Genomic DNA, 26,176 nt, shown 5'->3' with positions numbered 1-26,176 from the left:
TATGTATTTTTGTTAACATCTTTTTAATTTATAGAAGCCATTAAACTCAGAACCAGTCTGTTGAATCTATTTCACAAGGTGTTAATACCAGGATTTTGACAAAATATTGTAATTTACTAAGCAAATATGCTTTATGAGTCATCCATAATTTTTTTAAATTTAGTAATATTATTTGCATAGGCTTTATTCCATCCTATTCTAATTTTTGATATTTCATGATAATAGATTTTAGCATAGTAGTACAACTATGTAAGACGGTCATGCTCAAACTTTTTACTGTTATCAAAAGTTGAGAGCAGACTTGGAGGATTGAAGTCAAAACTCTCAGGTTACTAATCAGTTGTATCTTCAGATAATTACACTACACACAGTATTTTATCCTCTATCATTAAAGAGGTCCAAAGAGAAAAAGAAAGAGAAAAGGAGTTGCCATTTCCCCTCACATTTATTTTACTTTTCACTTACTGCTCTCACTCTTCCTTCCTATCATTTAAAATAACACCTCGTAATACACTATGTCTTTTATTTACATTATTCCTAATTCTCACACTGTAAAATATGCCTATTTTATGAAGGAGGAAACTAAGATTGAGAATAGCTTAAATAACTTATTCAAAATTACATAGGTAGTAGGGGGAGAATCTAGCAACCACAGCGTTGCTCATGTAATTGTATATTAATGATACTAAAATAAAAAATAAAAAAAATTACATAGGTAGTAAATAACAGCTAGGTCTAGTCCAGTATAATGCTAGACACTCAAATTGCGGAAATCAAATATATATCACAAAAAGATATGCTACTTCTATCTGGTCATTTCTTTACTGCTATCTACATATTCCTTCTTTAACCTCCAATAATTAAGATTCCCTCCCACTAGTATCAAGGATTATTTTATTTTTTCCCCTTTTAGCTACAACATACCTTAGTAGTGACAATTTATGTATCTATCCACATTCTATTTTAAAATAAAATTTTCTAAACTTTAACAAGAAAAATAATAAATGGTGAGATCATTTTGGAACATTTGAAAATATTAGATATAGCATAAACAACATATAATTTGCAAAGAATTCATGGCTTGCAAACAATATAAATACTAGCATATAATAATAAAGCAAAGATGGAAAACGTAATGTACTGGTTAAATATTCATCCTATACTTCTAGTTTAGATTAAGTTGCATTTCTCAAAACTACCTTAAAATTAAACTACCAGCCATCAGAATGTAGGGTACAAGAAAATATTGGTATTTTATTATTCTCTGAAACTCTTAAGCAGCATTAGAATAAGTAATGTCATTGTAGTCAGTTTTACAAGACTAGTAAGATTCTTTTTACTTCTAAATATTCAAGTATTTAATTATATTTCCCTCAGGAGCTAAGAACATGAAAAATAGAAAGTACACTGCATCTGAGTCAGTTATAAAAGAGGGAGACCAGAGGGGGAGGTAAAAACCCAGGTAGAAATGATGCTTCAACATCAAGGAAAGGACTCTGAATGCTGAGGAGGCATCAAGGAAGATGTGTACTACTATGAAGTATCTATTGATATGTCTAAGAGATCTAAGGAAACCATAGTAAATGCCAATTCAACAAAATGGTAAAGCTTGAAATCAGCTTACAGTGGGGATTAAGGATGAAGGAGCTGAGGAAGTGGAACTAACCAATGCTACCTAATTGCTCCTTCAAGAAAGCTTACTTTAAGCCTTCATTTTACCAATAGTAATTCCTTTGAATATTGACTTTCACAAAGAAAAATTTCCTGTTTTAAGCTTTTGAACTATTAAAATACCCCTCCTCTTTCTCCTTCACAAAATGAAAAAAACCAAGACACTGGTATATTAAACATTAAAACCATACTTCTCTTACTTTAATAATCTTCTACTATCTAAATTCAAAATAATTAAAAAACAAAACTTTATTTTATGCAACATCTAAAAATGCCAGTGAATGGGTTGGGATATATATTAGAAGACAAATCATGTCAGTTGCAAAACCCTATTATTGATAATCACCTACTCTGGTGTTGTTTTGCATTTATATATAACCTATTTAAAGTATTAGAAGTAAAGAATCATAACCAGCTAAGCACAAATAAGGGAAATTTCTAAATTACACAGCACACCCTGCTATATTTCTAACACCCCTTTCCAATACATGTTAATGAATCTCAGGCATAAACAGGCCAATGGACAGAGCAGATAAAGATGAGCAGAAAAACGGAGGTACACAGGAAGCACCAAGGCAAGCAGTTACACAGCACAGAGTGGCAACAAGCCAACAGCACTATAGCACTGCAATGTTAGGTGATTTGGGAACTAAAAGCATTATAGTTATTCTATTACTGCAAAATCTATTGTAAAGAAAACACATTAGTCTTTCAAATAGTGATATGTTTTGGATATATATTCAGAGACTGGCTGAAGAATGACTAGATGCAATACTTTCAAAAAGATAACGCTCAGGTTCACATTTTAACATTAAAAAATTACAATTTGAATCTTAGGTATCATAAATAGGTAGCTTGTAGATTATCTTAATTTTATCTTAAAAACTTGCCTAATGTTATGTACTGTATATGTGAAATAATGCTCTGCCAGAGCCGACAGAATACTCTCTCAACACAAAAGGACTCTTCATGCTTCTTTTTGCCTCCTCTGAAAGGTGGGTGGAGTTTGAGGCTGAAACTTAAAAATAGTCAAATATATTTTTTTTCAGTTTTGCTTTAAGGATTTTTGTAGAGTTGACCCTTGAACAATACAGGTTTGAACTGTGCAGGTACACTTATATGTGGATTTTTTTCAAGAAATACATTGGAAAAATCTTTGAAGATCTGCAACAATTTGACAAAACATTTTCTTTTCTCCAGCTTTAATACAGTACATAAACTTGTATGTTATTTATACATATATAACCTAATACATATAAGTTAATTACCTGTTTATATTATTGTAAGGCTTCTAGTCAACAGTAGGCCATTGGTGGTTTGGGGGCGGGGGGGGAGTCATTTGTTGGTGTTCCTAACCCCACTGTTCAACTGCCAACTGTACTAGATACTCTTTGGGCTGCCTGTCCACTTAGTGAACTATCCTCTTCTTTCCTTAAGAAACATCTGAACAAGTTCCCCACCCTGGGTCAACTACACACGTTTATACTACACAAATCAATCTATCTCACTGACAAGTTGATTCTTTCAGTAATGTTAAAGTGAGATACAGCAATTCTGGTCATTTTGAGCTCTTGCCCTACACTGAGATAAAGCGTCTAAGTAAGATCACCGGAAGGGATGCCTTTACTTGGCACATGCGACTACACCAGTGAGAGCCACCACGGCTGACCAGAGGAGTCACACAGGCGCACAGAAGAGCAAAGCCAAGTACCCAAGCAGTCCTAGAGACAGAGAGACTAGTGAACATGGAGAACCACAGAGAGACCAGTGAACACGGAGAACCACAGAGAGACCGAGGGGCTGGAAATGAAGAGAAGGGTCACCCAAGTTATAGATGGTGCTCCATTTCTTGGTTCCTGTCCTTCAAGTAGCTCAAGGGCGGTATTCTATTGCATTACATTCTTTTTTCACTCAAGTTAGTTTGGAAATAAGCTGCAAGCAAAAATCTATACCAACAAATAATTTTTCTGTAATTTTCAGGGCATCTGTGCCCCACTTTTTCCTTTATTGACTTCTTCCCTAAATAAGAAGACTGGAATTGTTGGCCTAGACAACATCATGTCACAGAAAATGCATCTGCTTTGATAACTCAGCTCTGCCAACTTCTCAATGTAAAACATGTAACAAGCTTCCTAATTTCTAAATCGTTTTAGTATTTCTTTTAATGTCCAGGTCTATGACTTATGAGTATATGCACTGAACACATGTGAGCAGAAGGTATCCAGAAAAGCTACTTTTTAAGTTTTTGTAATATGGGACCTAGGACTTCTCCCCTTTCTCAGTGTGGTTCTGGTCCCAAATGTGTAGTCCCAAAACCTCTCTGTCATCTCACAGGAAACTTAGATCTGCTGAGGAACCCAAACTAAGCAAGAGGCCTACCATTATAAATAACTTGCCTAGGTCCTAAGACTTTAAATTAATTTATTTTTACAGGACACTTTTAACAGAGGCCAATGAAAAACACCAATCTAACTAACCATCTAAGAACTATATAAGCATGAAGTACTATTTTAGATATCTGGAATAAAGTAAAATCACCACAATTTTAAAAAGATCCCTCATTCCCACCAAGCCATATGTAAAACTAAACAACTATGCCATAATGAGACATCAGAGCACTCCTCACCAAAACATGCCGGTATGCCAAGGCCAGTTTCACATTCATCTCATATTCAGTGTTCAAGTTGTTCTCCCTTTGGGAATCTCCTCCTAGTATTTGAGTACAAGCACTTCACCTTTTTATACACTGCTATCCTGTTCCCTCATCTAAAACCCATAGCTCTTATCTCCATGTCTTCACAAATGCTGTTTTTCTTTTCTATCTGAAATTTCTTTTATCCTAGTCCACCTTACAAACTCTTCCTTCAAGGGTCAGTGCAAATGTGGCCTCTCTGCTGAAAATGGCCATGATCCACTCAGGCAGATTTAGGCTCTCTTGCTTCTGTGATTTTAAATCTTGCATTTCCATTAGAGTAACACAACATCTTGAATCACTACTAAGTACCTTCTACATATTATGTTTGTAGCTTTATATACATATTATCTTGATCTTGGTCCTCCCAGGTAGGTATTATATCCCCTATTTCCCTAGGTAACCTGCTTATAATCATAGGAGAGCCAGGGTAGAAATTAATTCCTATATGGCTCCAAAGCACCTCATCTTTCTACTAGTCTAGAGGTTCTAAAGTTTTTGGAATCCAAGCCCCTTGATAATCTAAAAGCCACGAAACATTCTCCACTCCCCAACCCTGCCCCCCTCTCCCACTGCAAAGGGCTTACACACAAAATATTATGAATAATTTGAAAGGGTTCAGATCCCCCTGAAGCCCATCTATTGTCCCTGGAAAAATTCCTGCTGCTTCTCACAAGTTTGTATACAGTTGGTAAACTTCTCGAGGAAAATGTCATATTTTAAATTGTCAGTTCTAAACACAGTGCCTAGGGTATAATGGGCACTCAATGAGTATATATATATATATATTTTTTTTTTATTGAAGGGTAGTTGACAACAGTATTACATTACATTAGTTTCAGGTGTACAACACAGTGATTCAACATTTATATACATGATAATTCTAGGTACCAGCTATCACCATACCAAGTTGTTACAATATTTTGACTATATTCCTTATGCTATACATTACATCCCGGTTACTTATTTACTTTACAATTGGAAGTGTGTTTATATATATATTTTGTGAGGGCATCTCTCATATTTATTGATCAAATAGTTGTTAACAACAATAAATTTCTGTATAGGGGGGTCAATACTCAATGCACAATCATTAATCCACCCCAAGCCTAATTTTCGTCAGTCTCCAATCTTCTGATGCATAACGAACAAATTCTTACATGGAATACAAATTCTTACATAGTGAATAAGTTACATGGTGAACAGTGCAAGGGCAGTCATCACAGAAGCTTTCGGTTTTGTTCATGCATTATGAACTATACACAGTCAGTTCAAATATGAATATTCATTTGATTTTTAAACTTGATTTATATGTGGATACCACATTTCTCTATTATTATTATTTTTAATAAAATGTTGAAGTGGTAGGTAGATACGAGATAAAGGTAGAAAACAGAGTTTAGTGTTGTAAGAGCGCAAATGTAGATGATCAGGTGTCTGCCTGTAGACTATGTGTTAATCCGAGCTAGACGAGGGCAATAAACATCCATGTATGCAGAAGATTTCTCTCAGAACATGAGGGGGGAGGTTCTAAGCCTCACCTCTGCTGCTCCCAATTTTCTCACCAGATGGCCCCCTGTGACTGTGCCTGTCTTAGGTTGTTCCTCCCTTGAGGAATCTTACCCGTCTCTGGCTAACCAGTCATCTTCCGGGGCCATACAGGGAAATGTTAAGTTGGTAGGTCAGAGAGAAGCCTTATTGTTTGAAAAGGTTAGCTTTTTACTTCTTTGCATATTTATGCCCTGTGGCTTCTATGCCCAGCATTTGTCTTGAGGTGTCTTTACCACTTGGAAGAATTATGATACTCAGTAAATTCGATATGTGGCACGAGTTCTATTTAAAGGTTGTGATTAGGTAGGAAGAAGAAAAGCTATAGAAGTAGCAGGCAGAAGAAAACCAGGGAAGATTGGTTATTTCTTTGACATATCTTCTTGTAGAGTAACTTCAGCATGGATAGGTTTTAAACTATTAATTAAATTGTGCACACACATTAACATAATAGGAATATAGTTACCTAACCAAAGCATACCTGTAATTACCAGCCATTTCCAGTGAAACCAAGAAAACCAGTTAGGCACCTTAGGCATTTGTGAAAACTTATCTATGATATGGTGGATTTGTCCGACTGAACTTAAACAGTCTGAGAGAATTCAGATAAACTAGAACAACCCATTCCTGGGGACTGTTCATATCCCATATGTTCTTTTAACAATAAATAGCCTGTGGTTGTAAGATTTTGGAGTGCTACAATTTGCACTTCTCCTAATTCTTGGTTGAGTTCCAACAGTATAGATCCAGTGAAATTTTTTGTTTTACTGTATGCACAGGCCAGCTTAGATATCTCCTTCATCATTCCCATGGCAAGTCCAGGAACTGGTGGGATGAGTGCATCTACACCTGTGGCAGTGCGTGGATCTTTGTTGGAGTTTTTTTTTTGCTGATCATCTTCTGTCATGAGTCTTCCCGAGAGTGATGTTGGAAGTTCTTTTTCATATCGTATCTTAGTTCATTTTCGGGGTAGCCAAATTAGGCTTTGATCCTCTGTATAAACACAAACAGACCCTTTGCCTACACTTTTATATGCCCTTTATATCATTGTGTAGAACTCATTAGAGGTCACCACATAGGAACTGCTTTTTTTTTTATTTTTTTAATCATTAATCTACACTTACATGACGAATACTTTGTTTACTAGGCTCTCCCCTATACCAGGTCCCCCCTATATACTCCTTTACAGTCACTGTCCATCAGCATAGCAAACTGTTGTAGAATCACTACTTGTCTTCTCTGTGTTGTACAGCCCTCCCCTTTCTCCCACCCCGCTATGGATGCTAATCTTAATACCCCTCTTTTTCTGCCCCCCCCTTATCCCTCCCTACCCACCCATCCTCCCCAGTCCCTTTCCCTTTGGTACCTCTTAGTCCATTCTTGAGTTCTGTGATTCTGTTGCTGTTTTGTTCTTTCAGTTTTTCCTTTGTTCTTATATTCCACAGATGAGTGAAATCATTTGGTATTTCTCTTTCTCTGCTTGGCTTGTTTCACTGAGCATAATACCCTCCAGCTCCATCCATGTTGCTGCAAATGGTTGGATTTGCCCTTTTCTTATGGCTGAGTAGTACTCCATTGTGTATATGTACCACATCTTCTTTATCCATTCATCTATCGATGGACATTTAGGTTGCTTCCAATTCTTGGCTATTGTAAATAGTGCTGCGATAAACATAGGGGTACATTGGTCTTTCTCAAATTTGATTGCTGCATTCTTAGGGTAAATTCCTAGGAGTGCAATTCCTGGATCAAATGGTATGTCTGTTTTGAGCATTTTGATGTACCTCCATACTGCTTTCCACAATGGTTGAACAAGTTTACATTCCCACCAGCAGTGTAGGAGGGTTCCCCTTTCTCCACAGCCTCGCCAACATTTGTTGTTGTTTGTCTTTTGGATGGCAGCCATCCTTACTGGTGTGAGGTGATACCTCATTGTAGTTTTAATTTGCATTTCTCTGATAATTAGCGATGTGGAGCATCTTTTCATGTGTCTGTTGGCCATCTGTATTTCTTTTTTGGAGAACCGTCTGTTCAGTTCCTTTGCCCATTTTTTAATTGGGTTATTTGTTTTTTGTTTGTTGAGGCGTGTGAGCTCTTTATATATTCTGGACGTCAAGCCTTTATCGGATCTGTCATTTTCAAATATATTCTCCCATACTGTAGGGTTCCTTTTTGTTCTATTGATGGTGTCTTTTGCTGTACAGAAGCTTTTCAGCTTAATATAGTCCCACTTGTTCATTTTTGCTGTTGTTTTCCTTGCCCGGGGAGATATGTTCAAGAAGAGGTCACTCATGTTTATGTCTAAGAGGTTCGTGCCTATGTTTTCTTCCAAGAGTTTAATGGTTTCGTGACTTACATTCAGGTCTTTGATCCATTTTGAGTTTACTTTTGTATATGGGGTTAGACAATGGTCCAGTTTCATTCTCCTACATGTAGCTGTCCAGTTTTGCCAGCACCATCTGTTGAAGAGACTGTCATTTCGCCATTGTATGTCCATGGCTCCTTTATCAAATATTAATTGACCATATATGTCTGGGTTAATGTCTGAATTGTCTAGTCTGTTCCATTGGTCTGTGGCTCTGTTCTTGTGCCAGTACCAAATTGTCTTGATTACTATGGCTTAATAATAGAGCTTGAATTGAAGTTGGGGAGTGAGATCCCCCCTACTTTATTCTTCTTTCTCAGGATTGCTTTGGCTATTCAGGGTCTTTGGTGGTTCCATATGAATTTTTGAATTATTTGTTCCAGTTCATTGAAGAATGTTGCTGGTAGTTTCATAGGGATTGCATCAAATCTGTATATTGCTTTGGGCAGGATGGCCATTTTGACGATATTAATTCTTCCTAGCCATGAGCACGGGATGCGTTTCCATCTGTTAGTGTCCCCTTTAATTTAAGAGTGACTTGTAGTTTTCAGAATATAAGTCTTTCACTTCTTTGGTTAGGTTTATTCCTAGGTATTTTATTTTTTTTGATGCAATTGTGAATGGAGTTGTTTTCCTGATTTCTCTTTCTGTTGGTTCATTGTTGGTATATAGGAAAGCCACAGATTTCTGTGTGTTGATTTTGTATCCTGCAACTTTGCTGTATTCCGATATCAGTTCTAGTAGTTCTGGGGTGGAGTCTTTAGGGTTTTTTATGTACAGTATCATGTCATCTGCAAATAGTGACAGTTTAACTTCTTCTTTGCCAATCTGGATTCCTTGTATTTTTCTGTTTTGGCTGATTGCCGTGGCTAGGACCTCCAGTACTATGTTAAATAACAGTGGGGAGAGTGGGCATCCCTGTCTAGTTCCCGATCTCAGCGGAAATGCTTTCAGCTTCTCGCTATTCAATATAATGTTGGCTGTGGGTTTTTCATAGATGGCCTTTGTTATGTTGAGGTACTTGCCCTCGATTCCCATTTTGCTGAGAGTTTTTATCATGAATGGATGTTGAACTTTGTCAAATGCTTTTTCAGCATCTATGGAGATGATCATGTGGTTTTTGTCTTTCTTTTTGTTGATGTGGTAGATGATATTGATGGACTTTCGAATGTTGTGCCATCCTTGCATCCCTGGGATGAATCCCACTTGGTCATGGTGTACGATGGTTTTCATGTATTTTTGAATTCGGTTTGCTAAAATTTTGTTGAGTATTTTTATGTCTACGTTCATCAGGGATATTGGTCTGTAGTTTTCTTTTTTGGTGGTGTCTTTGCCTGGTTTTGGTATTAGGGTGATGTTAGCTTCATAGAATGAGTTTGGGAGTATCCCCTCCTCTTCTATTTCTTGGAAAACTTTAAGGAGAATGGGTATTATGTCTTCCCTGTATGTCTGATAAAATTCCGAGGTAAATCCATCTGGCCTGGGGGTTTTGTTCTTTGGTAGTTTTTTGATTACTGCTTCAATTTCATTGCTGGTAATTGGTCTGTTTAGATTTTCTGTTTCTTTTTGGGTCAGTCTTGGAAGGTTGTATTTTTCTAGGAAGTTGTCCATTTCTCCTAGGTTTCCCAGCTTGTTAGCATATAGGTTTTCATAGTAGTCTCTAATAATTCTTTGTATTTCTGCGGGGTCCGTCGTGATTTTTCCTTTCTCGTTTCTGATACTGTTGATTTGTGTTGACTCTCTTTTCTTCTTAGTAAGTCTGGCTAGAGGCTTATCTATTTTGTTTATTTTCTCAAAGAACCAGCTCTTGGTTTCATTGATTTTTGCTATTGTTTTATTCTTCTCAATTTTATTTATTTCTTCTCTGATCTTTATTATGTCCCTCCTTCTGCTGACCTTAGGCCTCATTTGTTCTTCTTTTTCCAATTTCGATAGTTGTGACATTAGACCGTTCATTTGGGATTGCTCTTCCTTTTTTAAATATGCTTGGATTGCTATATACTTTCCTCTTAAGACTGCTTTTGCTGTGTCCCACAGAAGTTGGGGCTTAGTGTTGTTGTTGTCATTTGTTTCCATATATTGCTGGATCTCCATTTTGATTTGGTCATTGATCCACTGATTATTTAGGAGCGTGTTGTTTAGCCTCCATGTGTTTGTGAGCCTTTTTGCTTTCTTTGAACAGTTTATTTCTAGTTTAATGCCTTTGTGGTCTGAAAAGTTGGTTGGTAGGGTTTCAATCTTTTGGAATTTACTGAGGCTCTTTTTGTGTCCTAGTATGTGGTCTATTCTGGAGAATGTTCCATGTGCACTTGAGAAGAATGTGTATCCTGTTGCTTTTGGATGTAGAGTTCTGTAGATGTCTATTAGGTCCATCTGTTCTAGTGTGTTGTTCAGTGCCTCTGTGTCCTTACTTATTTTCTGTCTGGTGGATCTGTCCTTTGGAGTGAGTGGTGTGTTGAAGTCTCCTAGAATGAATGCATTGCATTCTATTTCCTCCTTTAGTTCTGTTAATATTTGTTTCAGGTATGTTGGTGCTCCTGTATTGGGTGCATATATATTTATAATGGTTATATCCTCTTGATGGACTGAGCCCTTTATCATTATGTAATGTCCTTCTTTGTCTTTTGTTACTTTCTTTATTTTGAAGTCTGTTTTGTCTGATACCAGAATTGCAACACCTGCTTTCTTCTCTCTGTTGTTTGCTTGAAATATCTTTTTCCATCCCTTGACTTTAAGTCTGTGCACGTCTTTGGGTTTGAGGTGAGTCTCTTGTAAGCAGCATATGGATGGATCTTGCTTTTTTATCCATTCTATTACTCTGTGTCTTTTGATTGGTGCATTCAGTCCATTTACATTTAGGGTGATTATTGAAAGGTATGAATTTATTGCCATTGCAGGCTTTAAGTTTGTGGTTACCAAAGGTTTAGGGTTAGCTTCTTTACTATCTTACTGTCTAACTTAACTCGCTTGTTGAGCTATTATAAACACAGTCTGATGATTCTTTATTTCTCTCCCTTCTTATTCCTCCTCCTCCCTTCTTCATGTTGGGTGTTTTGTTGTGTGCTCTTTTTAGGAGTGCTCCCATCTAGAGCAGTCCCTGTAGGATGCCCTGTAGAGGTGGTTTGTGGGAGGCAAATTCCCTCAACTTTTGCTTGTCTGGGAATTGTTTAATCCCTCCTTCATATTTAAATGATATTCGTGCTGCATACAGTAGTCTTGGTTCGAGGCCCTTCTGTTTCTTTGCATTAAGTATATCATGCCATTCTCTTCTGGCCTGTAGGGTTTCTGTTGAGAAGTCTGATGATAGCCTGATGGGTTTTCCTTTGTAGGTAACCTTTTTTTTCTCTCTGGCTGCCTGTAATACTTTGTCCTTGTCTTTGATCTTTGCCATTTTAATTATTATGTGTCTTGGTGTTGCCCTCCTTGGATCCCTTGTCATGGGAGTTCTGTGTACCTCTGTGGTCTGAGAGGCCATTTCTTCCCCTAGTTTGGGGAAATTTTCAGCAATTATTTCTTCAAAGACATTTTCTATCCCCTTTTCTCTCTCTACTTCTTCTGGAATACCTATAATTCTTATATTGTTCCTTTTCGTTTGGTCACTCAGCTCTCTTAAAATTCTTTCATTCCTGGAGATCCTTTTATCTCTCTCTGCATCAGCTTCTCTGCGTTCCTGTTCTCTGTTTTCTAGTCCATTAATGGTCTCTTGCATCTCGTCCATTCTGTTTTGAAGTCCTTCCAGAGCTTGTTTTATTTCTGAATTCTCCTTCCTTAGTTCTTGCATATTTCTCTGCAAGTCCATCAGCATGGTTATGACTTTTGTTTTGAATTCTTTTTCAGGAAGACTGGCTAAATCTATCTCCCCAGATTCCTTCTCAGGGGAAGATGTAGCAGATGCCGAAGCTGTCTGGGTTAGTCTTGTCTGGATCATATTTTTTTGCCTTTTCATGTTGACAGGTGCTATTGACTGTCAGCTGGGAGGACCAAAATTTTCACTTGCTACTGGCCTTTCTTTACTGTAACAACTGCGACCCCTAGTGGCTTGTGTTGGGCAATTGCGTGCAGAGTGGGTCTTTGTGTCTTGCCTGGCCGGAAGAGAGAAATTTCCCTTTCTGTGGGCAGAATTTGTCTCAGGCTGCTTCTCTGCTTTCGCAGCGCCCGGTGGGGTAATGGATGGGGGGGCTGCTTGACTGTTTACCTCCGTGAGGGGTCTCAGAGCTGTTGCCCAGGGGGTTAGTGCACCCGGTCTTCCCTGCAATTTCCAGCTGCTGTACTGTGACCTGGGTTGCCTCCGTCAAGCTGCCAAGTCCCTGTCCCTTTCAGACTTTCAAAAAGCCCCCGCTTTTCTTTGTCACAGGGGCATCAGCTTCGGCACCCACTCAGAGGTCTTACTCCCTGTTCCCCCAGTATCCAGGGCCCCCTGGGCACGTACTGTGTCTGCACTCTGGCCCGGATGGCTGGGGCTGGGTGTTCAGCAGTCCTGTGCTCCGTCTCCCTCCCGCTCTGCCTATTATTCTCCCGCCGGGAGCTGGGGGGAGGGGCGCTTGGGTCCTGCCGGGCCGGGGTTGTATCTTACCCCTTTCACCAGTCGCTGGGTTCTCTCGCTGGTGTAGCTGCAGTCTGGCCACTGTCCTGCATCTTCTGGTCTCTCTTTTAGGGCTAGTTGTGTTTGTTGTATTTTCAAAAGTATGTATGTTTTTGGGAGGAGATTCCCACTGTCCTACTCACGCCGCCATGTTGGCTCCGCCTCCGGTATATTTTTTATGAATGGTGGATGGAAGGAACTATGGAAAGATGACAGGGACTCATTTTTGCATTCCTTCAGAGCCTACCAGGGTAACTACTCAAATGTTGTTAAATAGCTTTTCAAATGCAGATTACATCAAAAAACAGTTAATAAAGAAAATTTCAGTTATTAGCATACATCCCAACACCTCCTGAGATTAACACGATCCAAATCCCATATTCTCCAAGAAAAACTTTTAAGGAGCAAGTACTTCTAACTGCCATAAACTGGTTCAGACACTATAAGGTGCTAAAAGAAGCAAGATTTTTTGTGATTTAAGAGGGAAGGAGATAATTATCAATGCTTGAGTGCATGAATCTAAAAAATTTAAATACTACAGGAATATGAAATGCTGGGAGAGGAGTTCAACTATCTGCAAAAGACTAGTGGTTTAGAATAACTGCTTATCACTGGACTTGCCCTTAGCAAGTCTTGACCTCAAATTTAATGAAAGGCTTTTTCCCCCTGGTCTTAAAAATCAAATTTTACAATGGAGAACAAGTGCTTTAAGATAAACTGGCCTAAAATATTTATCTAGAAAGTGAGAATTACATTTTTTGCTTTTGAGTTCTGAAGTCGTTCTGAAAAGAAAAGTCTAAATTTTTTGTGTTCTCATTTTCGAAGCAACATAAAGGTCTATGAATTATTATAAGGAAAGTTTTCTAAAAAAGGAAGAAGTATGTTCAACAGTACAACCACAGCTAAGCAAGATTTCATTCACTCAATGACTATTCTCAAGGACAATAGCTTATTCCAGAGGCAAGAGAGGTTATACATTGCGGAGCACAGAGTTTAACACTGGAAAGGTAATGTGAGACTGCGTTCAGGCTCTGGAATGCCAGGCTAGAAGTATAGACTTTAACATATTGACCTATGATTCTAAACTGGGGTAAAAGTTACAAAATTGGGAGAAAGGGAAATTGGAAAGACAGCATATAATTACTTTGAAAAAAAGCAGAGCTTGGATTTGATGCTCTGTGTTGGCTTAACATTTAAAAGTCCAGTAATTTTAATGGTCACCAAAGGGAGCCTTGGGTTGTTTTTTTTGAACATAACTTTTTTGATAATGTAAATAAAACCATGTTTCTAAAATCATCCTACATAAACAAATGTATTAAAGAAAACATGGAACTAAGCAGCAACAGCAGGACTCAAAGCCACATCTCCTGAATTTATTACCAGTATGCTTTCCATTATCCCACAGATGCCAACATTTGAAATGGTATTTTAGGACAATGAGTATGATACGTGGAATGGATTAGATGAGGCAAGAAACCAGAGGCAAGGAGAGAACAGCTATTACGGTAATCACTCCCAAAGCACCCAAGTTGCAAGATACCATTATTTTTTAAGAGATTCCAGATACCTGGTATCTGGGTTTTATTATTGAAATCTAAAACCAAAAGTAAAAGTGGACATTTTATTTAAATTAATATTCTACAATAATGTCCCAGAAATATGATTCATGGAGTGGGGAATACTTAAGTAGTCACTTTAAGTGGTTCCCTGAATTCTTATGCACACCAACCAGTGTCTAGAGAAAGTATGTACTGTACTATTTCTTATATTTATGTAGAAGATATTACAACTAATAAAATCATATTTATTGAAAAGTCTAACTGAATTCAGTCTAGTATTTTATCTTGTATTTTCTTTTTCAGTGGATCCTGAAAATACAACCAGTTGTGTAAACACACCTGTACGCATAGGAGGAGGAAAACAGCTCTCATGCTGGTCTAAGAGACAAGCCCTTTGGACCACTTGAAGAATCCACTTGAAGAATAAATCCATGTCTCATAGCTTTAAACTCACCGTAATTTCTGCTTAAACAGTGGCCATTAATGCCTATTAAGTGCCAGACACTATATTAAGCAATGGGATACAGAGATAATTAAGTTCGTCTCTAGCCTTGGAGGCTTTAGGTCTGAGGAAGTCAGAAATGTAAATGTTTATGAAGCTGAGAAGAAACACAGAAGTGTTTTATTTTTTAACACAGGAACAAAAAAATTTTAATCTAAATGTTAATGTTTTACTTTCAGTTTCGACCTGTCAAAAACTTTTCTGAACTAAATGTCAAAAATTGAAGGAAAAAAAGCTAACAATATTCTAAAAGTAAATATATACAGTAAAACAGTCTTGAGAATTAACAATTGTAAATTTTTAGAGTGCTGTCTCAATAAGCCATGTCTGGAGAGTTACTCAGAAGTTCACTTTCATTTGTGAAGTTATTTAAAATATAAATAAATTTGGCTGGACACTCAAAAGATGGATTAATAAATCAACTAAATCAGTGGCACTAGGAAAGCAACAAGATTAGCAGAAAAGTGAGGACGACTGGAAACTTGCCTATCACTTTACCTTTGAAAGACCCGTTACACATAGAGCACCATTTATATAAACTTACTGAGATATTTTAAAAACCTACAAGCCAGCCAGCATACCACAAGATACCACCTCACACCCACTATGATGGTTATAGTAAAAAAGACAGACAGTAACAAGTGTTGGCCTGGTAGGAATGTAATGTGCAGCGGTTTTGGGTAACAGTCTGGCAGTTCCTCAAAATGTTAAACATGAAGTTTGCATATGACCCAGTAATTCTACTCATGGGTATATACTCATAATAACTGAAAACATATATCCTAAGGAAAACTTGTATTTCATAGTTAGCTATGCTTCATAAAACTGAAAATATGATTATTAACATTATATATATTAGTACATAATACAAAGTGTTCCAAAAAGTGGAAACAGCTCAAATATCCATCAACCAATGAATGAGTAACAAAATGTGGTATATCCATACAATATAGAGTATCATTCGATCATGAAAAGAAATGCAGTATTTTTGATCCATGCAACAACATGGATGAACCTTGAAAACACTGTTAGGTCAAAGAGCTGGTCACAAAACACCACATGTTGCAAGACTCCATTTACATACAATGTCCACATGAGGCAAATCTATGGAGACAGAAAGCAGATTAGTGATTGCCTAGGGCTGCGGGAAGGAGGGTGTGTGGGAAGAATGACTAGTAATGGGTATCCTTTTGGAACGATAAAAAAAATTCAACATGGTAATAGTACAGTTTTGTGGAAAACTATTAAAAAACTGCTAAATCACACATCTTGAATAAATTTTATGGTAGGTGAATTTTATCTCAATAAAGCTCTTATTAATTTAAAAAATAACTACAAACCACAATACTGAACAGTTCAACAAACAAGAAAAATGTATATACTCATCTAGTCTGTGCAGCTTAAGATCTTGCCAGGCTTTCAGTCTTCCCTACTGCTTTCTAACATTTCAAATCCAAACTTTAAATCGAAAACTTCGGAGGTCTTATTTAATGAAAAGACAAGTTATCATCTTTTAAAATTATAAATAGCAATCATTTCACAAAAAAGGATATACTTATAAGTAAGAAATATATGAAAATATTCTCTTTGCTTTAAAAGCAGAGGGTGGGAGGGGAGTTCTTCAATCTGTGTCCTCTAGTTTCTGCCATCTATTGTCAGAATGCTAAAGGAAATTGAAGGAATTTATACCCACTTCACCTGATTTTCTCCTTAACACACTATAATCTGGACTATTCCCATACCCCAACACCACACTGCTTTTTCTAGTCACCAAATCCCTCCGACTTGGCAAATGGAATGGGTACTTGGTCAAACTCACCTTACCGTCTTCCCCAAACTATTTGACTTTGGTTAATTATTTTTCTGAAAACTCTCCCAGGCTTTTTTGACATCATTTGGGTTCCTCTTCCTCCTGTGTGATGACAACTTCTCGGGTACAATCACTAGGACATCCTTTTCAGGCTGCTCTTTAAATGGTAATGCTCTTCAACCTAAAGCTAATCCACTCTATATCCTTGTCTGAATAAGCTCATTCACTCCCATGCTTTCAACTACCTCTTTACATGCTTATACGATGACCCCCAAATCTTTAACTCCATCCTGTCAGCTCTCTTTCTACTAAATGTCTCACAGGCACCTCAGTTTTAATATGCATAAAACTAAACTTATTCTCTTTTACCTTGAAATTTCCTCCCACCATCTCTGCTTGGTCCTCTCTACCTTTGTTTCTCCTCCCTCACTCAACTCTACCAACCAAATTGTACAATCTAATTTTCATGATAGTATACCAAGCTAGAAACCTTGGAGTCATACTACAAGATTCCTTTCTCCTTTACTACCCACATTTAGTTAATCATGGAGACTTCTTTCTTAATCTTTACCAGATTCTTTATATACTCTCTATTCTGCTTAGCTTAGTTCAGGCCCTCATCTGACTTTAAGAAGCTTTAACAGCTTCCAAAATGCTCTCCTTCACTAATTCATCCTTCATAATGCCATCAGAATTAACTTTCTACAACACAAACCTGTTAACTGACTGCTTACCTTTTTAAAACCATGCAGTGGCTCTCCAGAGACTTCCAGTAGTGATCTCAGCTTTTCTACCAGAACCTAACTGAATGACATAACTGAAGGCTCATAGTTAAGTTGGAGTGGAAGGGAACCTAACACTGCTGGAATGTTCAACTAGCATGTCTATTTTCTTAACACTTGTTCACTTTCCCTGTGACTCTTAAGAATTGTAGTGCAGAACTGTTCAAAATTATTACTATTGATCTACAGTATAAAATACATCATAGATCCAAGACCTTCATAATCTAACCCCTACCTTCCTCAGCATCACCTTTAACCTTTAACATGCATTACCTCACAAATTTTCAAAGTATGGTTGGTCGCAGGGACAGTCCACTCCGAGACCATTTCAGAGAGTCCATGAGGTCAAAACTCTTTTCTCAATACTAAGCTACACTTCCTCATCTGTAAATATAAGGATGTACAGACCTTAGTAATTTTTTTCATCATTTTCATTCTTAGGATTGTAAAGTTTTCTAGAGGGTACATGACACATGATACTATATGAAATGTAACACTGCAACAGTATGGACACATCAGATGAGAATCCAGCTGTCTTTTATTAAGCCAGAGAATACAGAAATTTGCAAAAATATTAAAAATAATGCTTCTCACTATTTTGTTTTGAAAAATAATTACCTGTCATTGAATATACTATACAGGTTAATGTGGAATGGGTTTACTACCATTAAAGTGAATTATTATTTTTAATGTTTTAATTTGTAGTACAGTAAACAAAAGACCTTTGGGATCCTCAATAATTTTTAAGAGTGTAAAGGACTCTTGAGGCCAAAGGTGTGAAACTGCTGCATCAGTTATAGCATATTATCTACCACTCTTCTAAACATGTTCAACTTTAAAATCTCAATCCTTTTGCATGGTGATGTGCCCTCAACCACTAGCCTAGTTTGAGGCAGGTCCTACGAGACCTCAGATGTATCCTGGAGAAACAGGATAAAAAGAACAGAGGTTCTGAACTCAGGCAGGATACTTAACTTCTCAGAGTGTGTTCACATCTGTAAAAACACTGATTATATCTACCTCAGAAACTACTGATGTTAAATAAAACAATGTAAAATACCTGGCATAGTGTTTAGCATATACTAGGGATTTAAAACGTTAACTTCCTTCCTACTTAAATAATTTAATAAAGTCACTAACATCACTGTAGTAAAATAAAAATAATATAATAATTATTGAATCGTAACAAAGCCAACAGGTTGTTTTGAGCATTCTGCCAGGGCTAGTATTTGTAGGATGGTTTTATATAATAAATCCCCTGAAATGCATAACTTCTATGGTACTTTGATAAATTAAGCTGATTAATTTAAAATACCAGAGTTATTTTAAATGGCATTTTAACATAGGATGGCTTCATGTAACATCCCAGTGTAGCCTTAGAAAAATATCCAAAAACCCTTTCTTCCCAATGTTTCACAAAAAGTACTATACTTTATACCTCTGCTACATCTTGTTTTTAAAAATTCCACTGAGTCCACTCTTAAACATTTGTTTCACCTTCGTAAGTGGAGAACTGGTTTTTAAGCTGAAACTGCCCCTCTTTCCTTGTAGCTTAAGAGTCATTTTTCACAATTTTTTAATATGCAAGTGTCTACTGCACTCTGGATAACCTTTAGCCTGATCTACTTCTTGTTTCAAAACTTAGGATAAAGCTTTAAAAAAGAAAAAGGATTGAAAGTGAAAACCCAGATAACTACTTTTATCTATCTCCAGTTATCTATAAATGACTACATAAATTAGGCCATGAGGATAAATAAATCTTAGCACAATAATTTATTAGACGATGACCCTAAATATCAGACCCATACCTCAGCCCTGTGAAGTAGGCAGCATTTTTCTTCTTTTAAAGATGAGAGAAATCAGCCAACTTCTTTTAAGCGGCCTTCCCAAAGTCAGATAGCTAGCTAATGGCAGATAGGATAGTAAAACTCAGGTCTGTCAAACATGAATGTGCAGCATTCTACTTCATACATTTATTTGTTATGATCACTGTCTGTGATCTTGCAAAAAAGACTCAAAGTCAGAGATGGTCGAAATCAAGTTCTGGATCTGCCACAAATTAGCCATCTAACCTACAGTAAGTAATCATCTCAGTACCATAGTTTACACTATCTCAATACTTTAGTTTTCTCCTCTTTATGAGAAAGGGGGTACGTAAGGCAAAGGATAAGAATATACAACTCAGAATAGTTAATGACAGGTAGAAAAATTTCCACCTTCACTAGTCATCAACAAGTTCAAATTAAAACAAGACTTCATTTTCAATCATCAAATTATCAAAGATAAAGATAATTATTACATGAATACTCATACATTACTGACAGTTGTATAAACTGACACACCTCCAAAAAATTATTTATAAACAAGCATTAAGTGTTTATATCCTTTTGTCTACTACTGGAAAATATATTATGCAATAATCCAAAATAAAAAGTTTTCTGTATTTATGTTCATTACAGAATTATATAACAGCAGAAAATAAATGACCTAAACATTCAATCATAAGGAAATAGGGTTAAACTATAAAATAGTAGGCAGGCAAAATAGTATATAGTCACTTAAAATTATTTTTACAAATGAAAAACTTATCAAAATGTTAAAAAAAAACTGAGAATATAAGATGGTATATGTACTATCACAGAGAAGCATTAAAAACATTAACAGAGATAGCCTTTGGGTGATAGGACTATAGAAAGGATGGACAGAATGGAAAGAGCAGTTTGGATGACCACTTTCCTAAATGTACAGCATTACTGATGATTATTCTATAGTTTCCAAATTTGAAAAGAACATTATTACTTTAAAGCTGAATAGCATTATAATAGCTAGATTATCTCTAAGGCTCAATTCTAAAATGCTACAACTTAAAAATCAATTTTTAATCCACATCATAATTTAAGAATGACACAACAGTTAGACTCTATCAGCTTATCTTCTATTCTCTTTCCACTGTTTCCCTTCAGCAATCCAGTGAAGGGAAAAAGCAGCAGCAACTAGCAGTCTTAATTATAGTTACTGCTTATCAAGTCGATGAAAAAAAGCCAGCACTATAAAAGAATAGCCTTAGTCATCAAATCTCAAATGTCGAATCACCTAGCTATCCCTAGGTACCACGGGAAAAAAAGGAAACTCATTTAGTCCTTGAGAAATTAAATCTCCAATAGGAGTCTCTGACTCATCCTCAAAGCAGGAACCCGAAGGCTACCTCCCCAGTACCGGAGTTCAGAGACTGGGCACCTGTCCTGATGGCCTTCATCACCAAACAATGCTCTTTCCTTACAGGATATACCCAGAGGATAAGAAGATGACCAGCAAGCAAACCAGAAGCGGCCAGGGACCACACCACCTGTTCTTCCATTACCTAAATAAGATTGTAAAACACTAGTTTTACTTTTAAAATATTTTAAGTTAGTATTTTCTTTTTTTGCTACAGAGCAAAAATTATTTTAAATAACACCATTCAAGATACCGAAACAATAAAAAGGATCAGTTTTGTAAGGGAAAATGTCCTCTTTTATTTACCCTTCTCAGAATCAAATTTTTTCAAAAATATATAAACTAAATATCAAAAGAAAATGTTCAAAATAATCCACAGATTAATCTACATTTTTCTTTCTTCAAAAGATAGTAACAAAATCTTACTCCTACCTTCTATTACTGGTCTAGGGAAGCGGCAACCACAAAGCTCCACAATACTATTATAATATTGTGTAAGGTCAAGGATCTACTTTATAAGCTGTTAACAATTTTAACGCTAAAGCTTTACTAGACCGAAGTCTCTTTAAAATGTGAAGTATTTCAGTACCTAGTCATTTCACCTGCACCTTGTAAACAATTAAACTGTACTTTAAAACAAAATCTAGCCATGTTTGCCGCTCATTCATTTTTATAGACATTAATTGTGTATCGCTTTTTACAATCGAGAAATTCGAAATTAAATGATTATAGTTGGTGGTGCATGTCGCCCAGGAGCAAAATTTTCCCTAGCTTATTCCCCATTCCGAAATCTCGCCAAGGCTAAGGAGCAACCACTTCCCAAAGTCCCACTTCCTTTTCCATTCCCCAGACCTCCAGAGTTTCCAACGCCCCAGTCTTGCGCAATATCCGTAGGAGCAGCCGCCGCAACCACAGCCTCCTAAGCCGAGAAACAACCCTAAAGGGAACATTGTCCAGCAGAAAAATAAAGGGGCGGGGGGGGGGCAGTGTAGGAAGTCGACTTCTGGTCCCACGCCTTCGGATCTGACCCCCTCACTGTGAGGTATCTAGCGATTTCAAGAACTAGACTTAACCTCCTCTCCAGCCCTCCCGTACAGGCAGAGAGCGGAAAGGGGGTGGGGGTGGGGGTGGGAGGGAGGCCGAGAAGGTTATCTCCCAGTTCAGGGCTCCGGCCCGTATCGTCGCCTCCGCCCCTCCAGGACTATTGTTCCCAAGTTCCCCACCCCCACCCCGGATAGGAAGTGATAGTCACATCCCCTCCGCCTTCGGCAATGTCCCCTAGGGAGTCCAAAGTAGGTTTCCTTTAGGATAAACCCCCTTCACTCACTCACACACACACACATTTGATCCCTCAACATAAGTAACGCTGACCCCAACACCATCTCAAATCTGGTCTCAAGAAACAAGGGACGGTTTGGGCGTAAAGGGAAATTGGGCATACAACGAGACAACGAGATTCCTTATGGGCAATCCTTTCCCAAACGTTGGAGATAATTGCGAACCCAGAAAAGGCAGAAGTCCTACCTTGCCCACCTCTGAGGCCAGCCTGAGGAGAGGGACCCACGAGTTAATGCCAACCTCAATACCCTCGTTCCTTCGTCAGCCTGGATCTGCTCTCAGCCCCGCGCAGACACGCTGCCTCGACCCCCCAAGGAGGGGCAGACTGGATGCGGAGGTGAGGGGAGGTTGGCCCCCCAGCCTGCACCTCACTCCCTTCCGGCTCTCAGCACGAGAAACAATAGGTGGTCGTTGGCGGCGGTGCAGAGTGCGGGCTCGGCCCGGTAGCCGCTCCCTTTGCGCCCGGGCGCCCGCCGAAGGAAGGGAAAGGAGGCCGAGGGGCGGAGGCAGCCTCAGCCGCTGCAGGCCTCCGAGACCACCCGGTCCTGCGGGCTGGTGCACGCCCCCTCCGCCCCTCTCCTCACAGCCGCACACAAAGCGCCGGCGGCCGCGGCAGACCAGGCGAGGCGACGGGGCACTCCGGTGCCGGCGAAAGGAGGCGACGGCAAGGGGAGGGACTCACCATGAAGTCCCGGGCGAAGTTGTCCTCCCCATTGTGGTCCGGGCTCTTCATGGCCTGGACCCTCTGGATGAATTTCCTCAGGATCTCCACTTGCTCCATCCTCCCGCGTTCCCCCGGCTGCGGCCGCTGGCCCCCCCGCCGCCGCCGCCGCCCGCCCGCCCGGCGCAGAGCCTGCTCAGTCTTCCCCAGCTCGCTTCCCCGGCTCGCTCCGCCTGCCCGTCCCTCTCACCCGAGCCCCGCTGCTCCCTGCTCCTCCCCGCCGCCCTGGAGGCGAGGCAGCGGCGGCTCCAGCCCTGCTCCCGACCCCTCAACTTCCAGGAGCAACCGTCGCTCTCCCACAGTAAGAGGCGAGCCGCGGCGGCTAGCGCCAGCCCCAACCCCCAGCCAGCTCCATCCTCCTTCCCCGCCCTCCTCCTCCTCCGTCCGAGACGCCGCCACCGCCTCAGGAACACGGCTCCCGCTCGCCCTGCCCCCTTCCCGGTTCCTCCTTACCCCTCACCCCCGCTCCCCACTAGCAGCCGTAGCCGACTCTCCCAACGGGCGCGGCCCCGCCGCCACCCAGACGCGCGGCCCCGCGAGCGGCCCCGCCCCGGGCGCTACGCCGCACCGCACCGCCCGTCCCGCCTTGGCCCCGCCCCCAAGCCCGCCTCTCCGGCTCCAGCCCCGCGAAGAGTGGCTGGAAGGCACCTCGGCGGTCGGCTGGGAGGCTCGACCCACTTCCGGGGCGTGGTTCCTCCTGGACCGCTAGTAGGTCTGAGAAGCGCTAGGGGGCGGTGATTCGACTGTGAGCGGGGCCAACCCTAGTCAGTCGGAGTAGGAGTTCAGCTGAAAGTTGTGGTCTCACTACCTACTAGTGGGAAGAGCATATTTCTAGCACGCTTCCGCGTCGCCGCCGCCGGCGGGCAGGGACTACAAGTTCCGGCCGGCAGAAGGGCAGGAGTGGGGGCGGGAGAGGGCGGTGGATGAGGCCTTCTGGGAATTGTAGTATTGTCCGCTCCGCGTTAGCAGCAGGTACGTCTTCGTCTTACTAATGGCTTGGTGACTGTTGGCAATTAGACCTTGGCACTTTGGGGAGGGCTACGGCCAAGAGAATCGAAAGGCTTTTTTGGGTGACAAGACTTGCGTCTTGCAGTTACGTTTAAACCCTGGCGAGTGAGCGCCTGAGATTACGGGAGCGTCTTGATGCGCACTGCGCCTATTTTAGGGGCTTGGTATCTGCCGAATTGGAGTTTGTCGTCTTGACTGCATAACTGAATAATAGACTTTTCTCCATAGAATGGACTTCATAAATCTTTATACTTCTTTGTAAATCTTGCAGTATTCAAAGAATATTGGTCCGAATTTAATTCACCATTTTACAAAGAAAGTGATTTTCCCAGAGTTCCCCCACCCCAGCATATTCTTACCAGAGTCAAAACTAGAACTCAGGTTCCTTTCGTTCACTACAACACCATATTGCCTCTCACTAAGGAACGTGAACTTGTGATAATGTGACAGAATTAAAGGGTTTGATCCAAAACTTCTTTTATTACTTATATCCCCAAATATTTTTTTACAGATCAGATAGGTCAGGGAATTTTGTTTAAGTAGGAAATATCAGTGGTAGGCTCCTTCTCCTAGATGAATGTTTAGAAGCACCATAGAATTTAATGATAAACTCCATATAGAATATATGTATGAATAACAAAGTACAATATATTCCCTTTTTGACTTAAAAAATATTTCTCTTTAAAAGAATACAACTAATATATACCAATTGACTCCTTTCCTCAGAAGTATGCATTTCTATATATACCCTTGTAAATATTTATTGCTATGCATTGTATACACATGTGTATGTGAAAAGATACAGTTTTGTTCTGTATTTCAAAAATTCATGTAGAGGAATGGTTTAATCTCTAAGGTAAGCTTAATTGAAACAATGTCTGGAGTATTTTACTTTAATCAGATACAGAGACTTAGTTTCACTGGATGTGAGAAAAATTCACGATCTGGACTTGATCACCCACCTATATAGCCCACTGTAGGTACCCCTTTTCTCCCATAACTAGGAGAGAAATTAGGCTGTAGGCAAAGTAATAGGCAGATGATCAGGAATTCCTCTACTTTTTATGTCAAAAGACTGTACACACTAGATAGCAACTGATAAAGACTATATGCAGTCAAATTATTTAACAATCTCATCACAGTCTGGTGGAAATTGTTAGCTTAGGTTATTGAGCTAGTATTATTTTCTTTTTTAAAAAACTTTTCCTCCTACTGGCAAGCTTCTCTTTCTTGGAACACATCAGTGTTTTTGAGTTCTGAGGGGCTACCTTTGGCATCTAATGTAGGTTGGGTAAAATAGATGTAAATTACTTTCATGGATTTCAGCTTTTTTGGAAAGCTTAGCAGTGCTTTCCTCCTTTTATATATTTAGGTATTGTTTCAATCTACCTATATTTTTTGAGCACCTTAAAATATGAGATGTGCTGTATGTATGTGTGTGTGTGTAAAATACAAAAATGTTTTAGGGATGGCTTGTTTTCTTTGAGTTATAGTTTAGTTCAGGAGGCAGGAAAAACAATAAACTCTTAGTTAATAAATGCCAAATGAGTGATGCAGACAATGTGTGGTTTAACAATTCTGAAAAGAAAGAATTGTGAACTGGTTGTCAGCATGAAGTGACCACAGAAGACCTTGAAGGATTAAGGGAAGGTAGGTTTGAAAAGGAAGAACGCCAGGCGAGAGAAGTGATGAAACAAAAAGCATAATGACAGCAAAACAGAAGCTAGAAGCAGAACTTTCATGTATGTGTGAAGGTGCTAAAGTACACAGACTGGACTCAAGAGCACTGAATGCCTGGCTAAGGATTTGGGCTTGATACTGTTGTCGGTGGGGCCACCAGAGGTTTCTGAGTATAGAAGTAAAATCAGGAAAATGTTAATCTGGCACTTTTTGGATAAACTGTGAATTAATGAGGGGAGAGAATGGAATGAGGGATATTAGGAGCTAATCCATAAAGAAGCAAAAGCTGAAAATAAGGTCATAGCACAGCAATTAGAAAGACACAGATGGAGGTTAGAGAGACTGAAAGAATTGTCAAACTGACTTAGTAGGCAAAAAAGAAGTAAAATGAAAATGACTAAAATTACCAGATTGGAAGAGGTCAGAAAGTTTGACAGAATACAAGGCTGTGCCTGATATGGGCAAATAGGGACTTTCATAATGCAGATGGTGAGAGAAATTGGTACATCTTTGGAGGCAGCTTGGTTATAAATGTATCAAAAAGGAAATATCCTTCATGCTTTGACTGAAAAATTTATAGATACTATTTATAGCTGTTCACAAACATGTGCATATTAGCCTTATTTGTAATAGCAAGAATGGAAACAATGTACATGTCTATCAAAAGGGCACTGGTAAAAAACAAAATCACATATATGTCAT

General features: G+C 39.1%; 1 protein-coding gene and 1 long non-coding RNA gene across 5 annotated transcripts in view; one reads left to right on the top strand and one right to left on the bottom strand.

Annotated features, from left to right (window-relative positions):
- Positions 1-23,330, bottom strand: part of PTPN12 (protein tyrosine phosphatase non-receptor type 12) — an 88,584-nt gene extending 65,254 nt beyond the window's left edge. For 2 of the 4 annotated variants that reach the window (XR_008998467.1, XM_036892373.2), the window contains exon 1: positions 22,748-22,930. Coding sequence is in view for 2 of the 4 variants with exons in the window: in XM_036892373.2 (XP_036748268.2) it covers positions 22,748-22,846 (99 nt within the window). In the remaining 2 variants the exon portion in view is untranslated. Of the gene's footprint in view, positions 1-22,747; positions 22,932-23,239 lie in introns of those variants that run through there. The other 2 variants (XM_036892374.2, XM_057504433.1) reach the window with 2 other exon arrangements.
- Positions 23,331-23,530: 200 nt separating this feature from the next.
- LOC130684271 (uncharacterized) overlaps positions 23,531-26,176 on the top strand; it is a 91,086-nt gene continuing 88,440 nt past the window's right edge. Inside the window, exon 1 of the long non-coding RNA XR_008998472.1 lies at positions 23,531-23,758. This is a non-coding gene — a long non-coding RNA (uncharacterized LOC130684271). The remainder of the gene's footprint in view (positions 23,759-26,176) is intronic.

The sequence above is a fragment of the Manis pentadactyla genome, chromosome 7 (genome assembly GCF_030020395.1).
Source record: "Manis pentadactyla isolate mManPen7 chromosome 7, mManPen7.hap1, whole genome shotgun sequence".
In the NCBI taxonomy this organism is placed as follows: domain Eukaryota; kingdom Metazoa; phylum Chordata; class Mammalia; order Pholidota; family Manidae; genus Manis; species Manis pentadactyla.
This window is presented reverse-complemented; position numbering and strand designations above follow the sequence as displayed.